This window comes from Jaculus jaculus, chromosome 19 (assembly GCF_020740685.1).
Source record: "Jaculus jaculus isolate mJacJac1 chromosome 19, mJacJac1.mat.Y.cur, whole genome shotgun sequence".
Taxonomy (NCBI): Eukaryota; Metazoa; Chordata; class Mammalia; order Rodentia; family Dipodidae; genus Jaculus; species Jaculus jaculus.
The window spans coordinates 52,229,793-52,242,609 of NC_059120.1; the positions used below are offsets into that span (position 1 = coordinate 52,229,793).

A 12,817-nucleotide genomic window follows, 5' to 3' on the forward strand; every position below is an offset into this window, starting at 1 on the left:
TCTATGAGCACACTCACCTGGCCTAGAGGCAGGTAGTGTTATTCAGTTCAAACTCTGCTATAAGGTCTTCGTGGCAAATGGCGACCAGGAAGTTCCAACTGAAAGGAAAATGGAGGTCGCTTAGGAGAATAATAACTAAAGAGAAAGTTGAAATGAAAAATATTTCTTTTTAAACTATTTTATTTATATTATTTCTGTGAAAGAGAAAGAGAGAATGGGTTAGCCACTGCAACTGAACTCCAGATACATGCGCCACCTTGTACATCTGGCTTCTGTAGGTACTGGGGAATCTAACCTGGATGCTTAGGCTTCACAGGCAAGCGCCTTAATGGCTATTGGCCCCCCTTAAAAACCAGACGCACAAGGTGGCGCAGGTGTCTGGAGTTCGTTTGCAGTGGCTAGAGGTCCTGGCGCGCCCATCCACCTCCATTAAATAAATAAAATATTCATCTATTTGCAAGGAAAGAGAAGAGAGAGAGAGAGAGAAATGAGCACGCTAGGACCTCTTGCCACTGAAAACGAACTCTAGATGCATGCGCCATTTAGTGCATCTGGCTTTATGTGGGTCCTGGGGAACTGAACCCCAGGCCAGCAGGCTTTGCAAGCAAGCACCTGAGACGGCTGAGCCATCTCTCTAGCTCCTGAAAAGAACATTTTAGGATAGGAGGAAAGAGGGCAAAGAGAAAGAGAAAAGGGTAGCCAACAAGCTGGAGGCTCTGAGGAGTTCATACCAAAGAAATTAGGAATATAAAAAGAAGCCGGGCGTGGTGGCGCACGCCTTTAATCCCAGCACTCGGGAGGCAGACGTAGGAGGATCGCCAAGAGTTCGAGGCCACCCTGAGACTCCATAGTGGATTCCAGGTCAGCCTGGGCCAGAGCGAGACCTTACTTCCAAAAACCAAAAACTAATTAATTAATTAATTAATAATAAAAATAAAATAAAAAGATGTCCAATATAGTGGGAGTGGGGACAGAAAACGGAGGGATGAGCACAAGGGGAACTAATCTGAGGTATGAAACTGAGCAAGGTGACATTGGCATGGGCAGAAGGAAAGGCGTGGGGCTGCAAACAGCCGAGCTCCAAGTTGAGGTAACAGATGGAGAGAGGATGGTGGAGGGTGAGGGGCAGAGGGGGCGGCTTCCAGGAGAGGGACCGAGGCAAATTGGGCGGAGCCTTTGGGAGCTGTAGCCTCGGAGGAGGCGGGGTCAGACCATCTCTACCAGAGAGGGATGCCCATCCCGCGCCGACATGCCCCCCCCCCCTCTCCCGAGGATGCGCCTGGGTACCAGGGACAGAGACAAGGACGGGGGTGGCCAGGCCCGGGGCGGTAGATCTATGAAGAAGACGGACAGATGCGACTGCGGATGCTGCGGCCCCGCGCCCCGCCGGGCTCCCCACTCTTCCTCCTGGTCCAGGGAGGCGGCGCGAGCCCCGCAGTGCCCGCGCTTGCAGCCCCTCAGCTCGGGCTGGTGGGGGATACGACCCGAGGACGAAGAGGAGGAGGAAGAGGAGGAGACATCCTCGGAGGCCTCTGCTGGCATGAGGTTAGCAGCCCGGGGTGTGTGGTGGGGGGAGAAGGAAGCTGCGCTCCTGGCGTCCCCGGGGGTGGGGAGGTGCGTGCGCCCGCGGATGGGGATGCTGGAGTGAGAAGGTGGGATGCTGCAGATCTGGTCTCCAGGGACAGTTGCTAGGAGGAGATGCGGATGTGGGAAGAGGAGGAGGAGGAGGAGGGGAAGTTCTGGGGGAGGGGGGTAGCAAGCCCAAAAATAAAGGTGTGGTGCTGGGCTCGTGGGGGCGGGGGAAGTGGGAGAGTTAAGAAGCCAAAGGACAGATGAACATGTGACTCACGAGCCATGCCAGGACAGAAGCCTTAGCGACAGTCGCGGAGGATGAAGGGCCAGGAAAGGAGCGCAGGGAAGACCTCACCTTGCCTTTTTTTTTTTTTTTTTTGCTGTTGTTGTTGTTTGTTTGTTTTTCGAGGCAGGGTCTCACTCTATCCCAGGCTGACCTGAAATTCACTATGGAGTCTCAGGGTGGCCTCGAACTCACGGCATTCCTCCTACCTCTGCCTCCCCAGTGCTGGGATAAAAGGCGTGCGCCACCACCGCCGTGGCTTGCGTCTTCTTTTTTGGTTTTTATCTTAGCTAGAGGGGTGACGGTCCCAGGCCATCTCTTCTCCTGCAGCGTTGTAGCCCAGCCTGTTGGCTGCATGCTCAGGACAGCTCCACCAAGACCCCCCCACCCCTTCCCGGGCTCTGGCCCAGGAGACTAGGCAAACAAGGCCCTGTTTTCTCCAGGAAGCTGCAGCAAGATGGAAAGTCTGTCCTGCGTGGAGAAAAATCACATTGTGTCCCCTGCCGTTTGTTTGTTTGTTTGTTTGAAATAAGCATGTTCTTATCTAGAATTGGTAGCTGTTTTCTTTCTTTCACGAGAAGCCAGTACTTATAAATGAAACCACACAGCAGTGGTGGTTTAAATCTCACTGAGATCTTTGAAGACATCTCTTCATTCCTCTTGGCTTGGGTTTCTCACAGGTGCCTTTGGGCTCTTATTCCGTAAGGCGAAGTGGACTGGATTTGTCTGTGGTCTGTGTGGGATGCTGCTGTTTGTGAGCTAGGAAATGGAGTCTATGCAAAGCAACTTATATGTCTTTATTTGTCATGTTATTCGCTATTTATGCAAGAAAATGTAGCCAAGGACATTCAGTTAACCATGGTTAAAAGAACCACATTTCTACTAAGGGATTCACGATAAATTATTGGAAATTATTTAAAGAATGAAGCAAAAAGCGCTCATTCTTTTATCAATAGTGACATTTTAGCCCAGAGATGATTATTATTATTTTTTTAAACTGCAAATAACCTCAGACCCCAAACTTAGTATGTGTATATATGTACATATGCACCTACAATTTCAAGGGTTCTTACTCACTACATACAGTGCTAAACTTGTCATCTTGGACAAAGTAAAGGCTCTTTATAAAAGTGTCATCTTCCTCACGGTGTTTGTTAATGAACAACTTGTAAGGTTAAGTATTTGGTGAAGTTATGGGTGGGGGGTAGTTTGTTCAAAGAGGGTCGCTCAGGCTGGCCTCAGATTCATGATCTTCCTGCCTTAGTCTCTTCTGCCGAGATTCCAGGTGTTACCACACCCTGCTGTGGGTTTTTATTTGTTTCCGTGGTGCTGGAAATAACTCTCAGGGCCTCTCACACACGTTAGTCAAGTGCTCTGCCACTGAGCTGCATCCCAGCCCTGTGACTTAATTAGGCAAATACTTAGCGCAAGTTCTTCCCTCTTAAACGCTAACCCATCTGACATCGACCTCTACACGTATTTTAGTTGGTGTAATGATAAACCCTGAAGGGTTTTTAAAGTCTCAGGGGTTCCTAACAATAAAACAATTGAAGAAACTTCCCTGAGGTAGTGCTACCCTGGCCTTCACTTGGAAATTAGTTTGCTTGTACCAAATAACGACATATGCATATGAAAATATCACATTGTGATATTATTGTGATTATGAATAATCACAATGCTTGGGAGCCTGAGGCAAGGGGAATGGTTTCAAGTTCAAAGCTAGCCTGGGTAATATAGCAAAATCCTCCCTCGAAATGCAAACAAGGGCTGGAGAGATGGCTTAACAGCTAAGGCACTAGCCTGCAAAGCCTAAGGACCCAGGTTCGATTTCCCAGGACCTACATAAGCCAGATGCACCCGGTGGCACATTTGTCTGGAGTATGTTTGCAGTTAAGTAGAGACCCTGGCATGCCTATTCTCTCTTTCTCATAAATAAATAAAACAAATAAAAAATTTAAATTATAAATGAAATAATCATAATGAAATCCATTTGTAAGCCAAATCGTACAATATATAAATAAGATTAAAAAATCAACAAAACCTCAGCAAGTCAATTTTCTAGGAACACATTAAAAAAAAAAAAACTGGGCTGGAGGGATTTCTCAGAGGTTAAGGGTCTTGCCTGCCTAATGCCCCCAGGTTCAATTCCCCAATGCCCATGTAAAGCCAGGTGCACAGAGCGATGCATGTATCTGCAGTTCTTTTTCAGTGGCCAGAGGCTCAGACATGCCTCCCTCCCCCCCTCCCCGCCGCTCTCCTTGCAACTAACTAACTAAATAGAATGTTTTTAAAAATTGCATTAGCTTGCCGGGCGTGGTGGCGCACTCCTTTAATCCCAGCTCTCGGGAGGCAGAGGTAGGAGGATCGCCGGGAGTTCGAGGACACCCTGAGACTCCAAAGTGAATTCCAGGTCAGCCTGGACCAGAGTAAGACCCTACCTCAAAAAACCAAAAAAAAAAAAAAAAAAAAATTGCATTAGCTATCTAGTGTCAGAGGCTTGATGAATACTGACGCGCTAGAGGCTTCTGTGAGGGAAGTGGGGGTGGAGGCGGCCGCTGTGCGCTCCTCTCAGGAAGCCAGCATCTGCAGCTCCCAACTGTGCTCATCAAATTACACTCTCGAATAATGCTCCAACACAGAGATGGACTGAGGGAAAGAATAGGTTTTAAAAAAAGGGATCCTTGGGCTGGAGAGATGGCTTAGCGGTTAAGCGCTTGCCTGTGAAGCCTAAGGACCCCAGTTCGAGGCTCGGTTCCCCAGGTCCCACGTTAGCCAGATGCACAAGGGGGCGCACGCGTCTGGAGTTCGTTTGCAGTGGCTGGAGGCCCTGGCGCGCCCATTTTCTCTCTCTTTCTGTCTGTCTGTTGCTGTCTAATAAATAAAAATAAGTTAAAAATTGTTTTTTCAAAAAGAAAGGATCCTTGAGGCTGGAGAAATGGCTCAGCAGTTAAGGCATCTGCCTACAAAGGCTGACATCCCAGATTTGATTCCCCAGTACTCCCATGGAGCTGGATGCATGGGGTGGTGCATGCATCTGGAGTGTGTTTGCACTGGCTGAAGTCCCTGGCAGGCCCATTCTCTCTGTCTGTCTCTTTCTGCTTGCAAATTAATTAATCAATTAATTTAAAAAGGACCCTCAAGGAGCCACACAAGTGACATCACTTGGAAAATGTCAACATCCTGTCTTTAACTTGTGTTCCTTAAACTGATAAAACCACAGGACTACTGTATAAATCCCAAATAGCAAAGTCATATTTATAATGAGGATTTTGTTTTTACATGTAGATTCTTATTCATTCAGCCAGGTCTCTTGGCATACTTGCCACATTTGGAAGGCAAATTGTAGTCGAAATGTTGTCTGTGAAATCTGAAGTTAGAGCAAGGACACTGAGTGGATTCTGTGTTTTTTAGTTGACAGCCTCAGCTTATCAAGCAGCACAGATGGTTGACTTCCTCCCTGGACAGCAGCTGTCCATTGACACTCTCCTTTCTTTCTCCTTTAAAAATAATTTATTTTTTTATTTTATTGTATTTATTAGAGAAAGAAAGGGGGAGAGAGAAAGAGAGAGAGAGAGAAGAAAGAATGAGTTGCCAGGGCCTCTAGTCACTGCAAACAAACTCCAGACACATGTGCCACCTTGTACATCTGATTTTATGTGGATACTGGGGAATCGAACTTGGGTCCTTAGGCTTCACAGGCAAACGCCTTAACCGCTAAGCCACCTCTTCAGCCCTTGTTTTCCTTTCTTAGTCATGTCTCTTTTCCCTCCCTGATACTAAGTCATTTCAACCAGGGTAGAATCTACTTGGTTTGGAAATCCTTGTGTTGGTTTCATGTGTGTGCACTTCTCTGGAAACCTTAAATTACAAATGGCAAGCATCTTCGTCTGTATTGTGCTGCTATAACCTGGGTAACTTGATGGGGAGCAGAGATGTATCTCTTACGTACAGTTCTGGGAGGATGGGAAGTCCAAGGACAGGTTGGAGAGATAGCTTAGTGGTTAAGGCGTATGCCTGTGAAGCATAAGGACCCGGGTTCGATTCTCCAGGTCTCCCATAAGCCAGATGTGCATGATGGCACATGCATCTGGAGTTCGTTTGCCCTAGTTGCTAGAGGCCCTGGTGCGCCCATTCTCTCTCTCCCCCACTCTCTGTCTCTAATAAATAAAAATAAAATCTTTTGAAAAAAATATGGAAGGATGTGGTGGCTTGATTAAGTGCCCCCCCCATAAACTTAGGCATTCTGAATGCTAGGTTTCCAGTTGATGGAGATTTGGGATTTAACGCCTCCTGGAGGGAGTGTATTGTTGGGGGCAGACTTATGGGTGTTATAGCCAGTTTCCCCATGCCAGTGTTTGGCATACTCTCCTGTTGCTGTTGTCCACCTTATGTTGGCCAAGGGGTGATGTCCACCCTCTGCTTATGCCATCGTGGAGCTTCTCCTCAAGCCTGTAAGCCAAAATAAACCTCTTTTTCCCACAAGCTGCTCTTGGTTGGGTGATTTCTACCAGCAATGCAAACCTGACTGCCACGGTAAAGTGGTACCAAGGAGAGGGATTGCTGCTAGACACCTGACTGTGTGGCTTTGGCTTTTTGGAGCTGATTTTCAAGAGGAAAGTGGAAGGAGTTGAAACCTTGGCCTAAGAGATGCCTTGCAGTGCTGTAAATACAGCTCGATGGACTATTCTGGTCTGAGCTCTAAGACCTGAATGCAGTAAGAACTATGGACTGTGAGGTTTGGCTTATGAGGGTGAGAAAGGGCTGTGCTTAGATTGGGCTAGAAGCAGATTGAGAGGCTTGCTGTTATGCCCATGTCCTGAGAAGTTGTGCAGGGTTACACTGTGTAGAAATGGACTGGTGTGAGCAGAGGGATATGACACAGAAAAAATAAAGTCTTTGGGCCTAAACTGCTGCCCATTCAGCTGCAATTGAGAGATTACAACCTTTGAGATTGGTTCACTTGACCTGCTCTGGGGCAACAGGAAGAATGTAGACTCTTTTGAAGGGGCCTGAATGCTCAAGGAGTGTCCTGTTCTTCAAAGTCTGCTTTATTCCCCCCTGGATTAACAAATTGGCACCCTACCTGGCATTGTGGAGTATAAGACATGCAGGAAAGAGAGGGTCATTGAGTTTGCAACATGGTCTTGTGTTTTGGAAATGGCCATGGGCAGTGTGAAGCAGCTTTGCTGGATGCCTGCATGGAGACCCCATGGGGCCATGAAGATGAACCGTGGATTGCAGTGGAGACCCAGTAGAGATACCAGGACCATGAGATGTCTGCCAAGGAGAGCTTCCGGCTCCGATGAAGTTTTTCAGGACTGTGAGTAGCCTAGCTGGAGGGGCGGAATTGTAATGCCAGAGACTTGTTGCTGGTTAGAGTTATCGGATTTGGAGATTTGTCACTGACTAGAGTTGTTGGACTTGGAGCTATAGAGTCTGGTGTTTGCCCTGTTTAAATCATGTATTGCTTGATTATTTCTTTACTACGCCCAATGCCATCCTTTGCAGTGTGAATGTTTATTCTGTGCCATTATGGTTTTTTTTTTGAGGTTATTTTTTGGTGTTATGGCTCAGTTAAAAGATCTTGGATTATTGGGATGTATGAACATCATTGGAATTGATAAAAACTATGGGGACTTTTAAACTTGGATGAATGTATTGCATTTTACATCATGTATGGTTATCAGTTTGTGGGGGCCAGGGGCAGAATGTGGTGGTTTGATTCAGGTGTCCCCCATAAACTTAGGTGTTCGGAATGCTAGGTTCCCAGCTGATGGAGATTTGGGAATTAACGCCTCCTGGAGGGAGTGTATTGTTGGGTGTGGGCTTATGGGTGGTATAGCCAGTTTCCCCTTGCCAGTGTATGGCACACTGTGCTGTTGCTGTTGAGTGATTTCTACCAGCAATGTGAACCTGACTGCAACAAAGGGCAAGAGAGTGCTCGAAAGCACTCGAAAGAGGCCAAGAGGGGATTGAAACTAGCTCTCATTTATTGTTTTATTTATTTATTTTTACTTTTGGCAGTACTGGGGATTGAAGCCAAGGCCTGTGTAAGCAAAACAAGCTCTCTACCAGTGGCCTACATCCCCAGCCCTTTTCTTTTATAACTGAAGCAAACTGTGATCCATCCCCTGAAAAAGGCAATTAAAAAACGTTCACGAAGCCGGATGTGGTGGCGCACACCTTTAATCCCAGCACTCGGGAGGCAGAGATAGAAGGATCGCCATGAGTTTGAGGCCACCCTGAGACTACCTAGTGAATTCCAGGTCAGCCTGAGCTAGAGTGAGACCCTACCTCGAAACACCGAAAAACAAAAACAAACAAAAAAGTCACGAGAGCAGAGCTATCATGGATTTATCACCTCTTTTCTGTGTGTGTGTGTGTGTGTGTGTGTGTGTGTGTGTGTGTTTGTTTTTCGAGGTATAGTCTCTTTCGGAACCACCCTAATGTCATGTGGATTAAAGAGGCTTTTCTGAGCTTGTGAATGGAGAGACAGTGTATTCCCAGCCTCATGTGAACCAAGAGGAATGGACCTCTGGTTCCCTCATGTGGTTCCTACTCCAGCTTCTCCCACAAATGTGTTGGCCAGCGCTGGCTGAATACTCAGGGGCGCCCTCTACAGACCGCTGACAGTTTTGCGTCTGACATTGTGCTCTATGGGAACTGCAGAGGCCTTGGGTCTGTGCCCTGGGTTCAGTCTCCGCCAGGATTCCATCTCCTACCGCGACGATCATCGGAGGTGGTGAGATGCGGGCATGTGCACAGCCTACGTTATTTCTCTGTCTTTTCTCGGGCACTACTATCTTACCCAGTTGCCCAGTTTCAATCTTTTTAAAACAGACCTTGTGATCTCACATTCCTTGAACATAGACGGCCTCTCTCTGTCCATGTTGTAAATTGCTAGTTGTCGGAGCTGCCTACATTAGAATCACCTAGGGGAGGTTGAAGAGCCGATGCACAGGCTCTTTCCAGGCCAATTCTACCAGACGCTTAGGTTGAGGCACCAGCATTAGCATTCCTCAGAAGCACTTCTCGGGCCCCGCAGGAGGACACAGCCTCCGCATCTGAGAAAATGTTGCATTTCTAAACCATACTGAGAAACTTGTTCCTCTCTCACCCCATCCGAGGCACAGAGGCCGCTGGCTGCGGGGTTTTCTTTTTCCTTTCTAGACACTGTAGTGATATAACAGGATTTTTTTTCATACAGGTTACGCGTATGTGGTGTGCATGTATGTTCGTGTGTGAAGCACGTGTATACATGCAAATACACATATGCATGTGTGCGTGCAGGCCAAAGATCAATGTTGAGTGTCTTTCTTAGAAGCTCTCCAACTTATTTTTTCATGTGTGTGCAGGTGCATGTGTGTGCACACGTCGAGGCCAGAGGTTGACCTCATTGCCTTCCTTGATCAATATCTACTTTATTTCTTTATTAATTTTTATTTTATTTTATTGGCTTTCTCAAGGGAGGGTTGCACTCTAGTCCAGACTGACCTAGGATTCACTATGTACTCTCAGGGTGACTTTGAACTCATGGTGATCCTCCTACTTCTGTCTGCCTCCCGAGTGCTGTGATTAAAGACGTGTGCCACCACGCCTGGCAATTTATTTATTTATTTATTTTGTTTATTTATTTATTTAAGAGCGACAGAGAAAGAGGCAGAAAAAGAGAGAGAGAGAGAGAGAATGGGTGCACCAGGGCTCCCAGCCACTGCAAACGAACTCAGATGCATGCGCCCCCTTGTGCATCTGGCTAATGTGGGTCCTGGGGAATCGGGCCTAGAACTGGGGTCCTTAGGCTTCACAGGCAAGCGCTTAACCGCTAAGCCATCTCTCCAGCCCTTATTTATTTTTAAAAAGGTATTTTATTTATTTATTTGAGAGAGAGAGAGAGAGGCAGATAGAGAGAGTGAGAGAATGGGCGAGTCAGGGCCTCTACCCATTGCAAACAAACTCCAGACGCATGCAGCACCTTGCGCATCTGGCTTTATATGGGTACTGGGTCCTTTGGCTTTGCTTTAGCCACTAAGCTATCACCCCAGCCCTCCACTTTATTTTTTTTTAATTAAAAAATGTTTTAGAGAGAGCAAAAGAGAGAGAGAGACAGACAGACAGACAGACAGAGAGGGAGAGAGAGAATTGGCACACCAGGGCCTCAGCCCCTGCAATGGAACAGCAGACACTTGCGCCACCTAGTGGGCATATGAGGCTTTGCGCTTGCCTCACCTTCGCGCGACTGGCTTGTGGCTTATGTGGCATCTGAGTCCTTAGGCTTCGCAGGCAAGTGCCTTAATCAGTAAGCCATCTCTCCAGCCCTCTCCGCTTTATTTTAATGGTACACTGTTTCTCATTGAATGCAAGGCTTTCTGATTTGACTAGTCTGTCTAGCCAGGTTACCCCAGGGATCCTCTGCCTGCATCTCCCAGGCTGTGGAATTACAGGCAGGCTCTCATGCCCATCCCGCTAAGTGGGTGTTGTATCTGAACTGCCCCCATGTTTGGGTACCCATTTATAGGCCGTGTAGAGATGACTTAACGTACACAAAGGGCTGGGTAGATAGCTCGGTTAGCAAAGCATTTGTTGCGCCGGCCTGAAGAGCTGAGTTTGGCTCCCAGCACCCACATGCGGGGTGGAGTCGCGTGTGCGCATCTGGCTTCCCAGTGGTCAGGAGATGGAGGCAGGAAGATCCATAGGGTTTGTGGGCTAGCTATTGTCAAAACCAAGCTGGAGAAGCAGTGAGGAACACACCCATGTCGACCTCTGGCCTTCACACATATGCACTTCCAGCAAGAGTTTGCTACATGCAGGAGGCCCACCCAGGTTCGATTCCCCGGGACCCATGTTAGCCAGATGGCACAAGGTGGCGCGTGGGTCTGGAGTTCGTTTGCACTGGCTGGAGGGTCCTGGCATGCCCATTTCCCACCTCCCCCCGCCCCCCAGCAATCTCTTTCTCTGTCTTTCAAATAAATAAATAAAATTTAAAGTGGGATTCTTTTTTTTTTTTTTTTTCTTTTGAGATAAGGTCTTGCTTTAGCCCAGGCTGACCTAAAATTCACTATGTAGTCTCAGGGTGGCCTCAAACTGGCGACGATCCTCCTACTTCCGCCTTCCGAGTGCTGGGACCCAGCTCTATAGTGGGATTTGTTTTTAATGAGTGTCCAGGAAGAGGCAACCCTTGTTTACGATGAATGTGAACCTAGGAAAATAAAGCTCTGGACCTCTTGGCATATAATTTAATCCCCTCCAGATTCTGAAAACAAAACCAACATAGAAAGTAAGTGAGTTTTGGAGAGAAACAACACCAATTGTTGGAGTCTATGTTAAACTGTTCCGTGATACCTGTGGTTGAGTCTTTGTTTAAACCTAGCTGATATTTAATCCCAATCCATTATCGGGAGAGATTGTGGGACAAAGAGGAGACCAATCTAATGGAAAGGACCCTGGATAATATATAAATATCATTATTAAGCCGGGCGTGGTAGTGCACGCCTTTAATCCCAGCACTCGGGAGGCAGAGGTAGGAGGATCGCCAAGAGTTGGAGGCCACCCTGAGACTCCATAGTGAGTTCCAGGTCAGCCTGGGCTAGAGTGAGACCCTACCTTGAAAAAAAAATTTTATACATATATATATATATATTGTTATTGAAGATAGTACATGGTAATCAAATGGTGAGAGTAGTAATGGTGACAGGGTGATATCCCCTATGACACTCTAGTCCCCTCAAACTATCTGTTCTCTTATTGGCCAGAGTAATTTCATATGGGAATTCATTTTAGATCTCACAGGAGTTCCAGTGACAGGAGTCTACAATGATTTCATGTGCATCCCACGGCCTCAGCATGATCAGTTAACATCATTAGTACATTTGTAATTTGTCATTACTATGTATTGAGTATATGCTATATGCTAGGCCCTATCTTGAAAACTTTATAAGCATAATCACAATACTCACTATGACCCTGTAAGAAAGATGCTATCATCCCCATTCATATAACAAAGTTAAGTAATTTCACAAAATCATACAGTTAGGGCTGGAGAGATGGTTTAGCGGTTAAGCGCTTGCCTGTGAAGCCTAAGGACCCCGGTTCGAGGCTCGATTCCCCAGGACCCACGTTAGCCAGATGCACAAGGGGGTGCACGCATCTGGAATTCGTCTGCAGTGGCTGGAGGCCCTGGCGCGCCCATTCTCTCTCTCTCTCTCTCTGCCTCTTTCTCTGTCTGTCGCTCTCAAATAAATAAATAAAAATAAACCAAAAAGAATAAAAAAAAAATCATACAGTTATAAAGTAGCAGATGTTTGGATTTTTTTTTCTTTTTTTTTTTTTTTGGTTTTTCAGTGTTTTGAGGTAGGGTCTCACTCTAGCTCAGGCTGACTTGGAATTCACTATGTAGTCCCAGGGTGGCCTCGAACTCACGGCAATCCTCCTACCTCTGCTCCCCCAAGTGCTGGGATTAAAGGTGTGTGCCACCACACCCGGCTTTTTGATGCTCTTTTATTTATAAGACATCTTTATTTATTAGAGAGAGAGGGAAAATGGGTGTGCCAGGGCCTCCAGCCACTGCAAATGAACTCCAGATGCATGTGCCCCTTTGTGCCTCTGGCTAACGTGGGTCCTGGAGAGTCGAACTGGGATCCTTTGGCTTTGCAGGCAAACGCCTTAACCACTAAGCCATCCTTCCAGCCCCTCTGATGCTCTTTTGATGTCATAGCTAGGTACATGTCCTTTTGTTTGAAGCAGGTCATTTTTTTTAACCTACCTTCAGGGTTTTTGTAGACCTCACAAGGTCAGTTTTTAATAACACAACTTACTATTGTAAAACACATGACATTTAAAAAATTTTTTGTTTATTTTTATTTATTTTAAAGTGACAGAGAAAGAGGCAGAGAGAGAGGGAGGGAGAATGGGTGTGTCAGGGCCTTCAGCCACTTCAAACGAACTACAGACGTGTGAGCCCCCTTG

At 46.8% G+C, this 12,817-nt stretch overlaps 1 protein-coding gene across 1 annotated transcript in view; it reads left to right on the forward strand.

Annotated features, from left to right (window-relative positions):
* Nucleotides 1–1,388: 1,388 nt before the first annotated feature.
* LOC123456047 (myomegalin-like) overlaps nt 1,389–12,817 on the forward strand; it is a 136,806-nt gene continuing 125,377 nt past the window's right edge. The window contains exon 1 of the mRNA XM_045138661.1: nt 1,389–1,545. Coding sequence (XP_044994596.1) covers nt 1,541–1,545 — 5 coding nt within the window. The 5' untranslated portion in view covers nt 1,389–1,540. The remainder of the gene's footprint in view (nt 1,546–12,817) is intronic.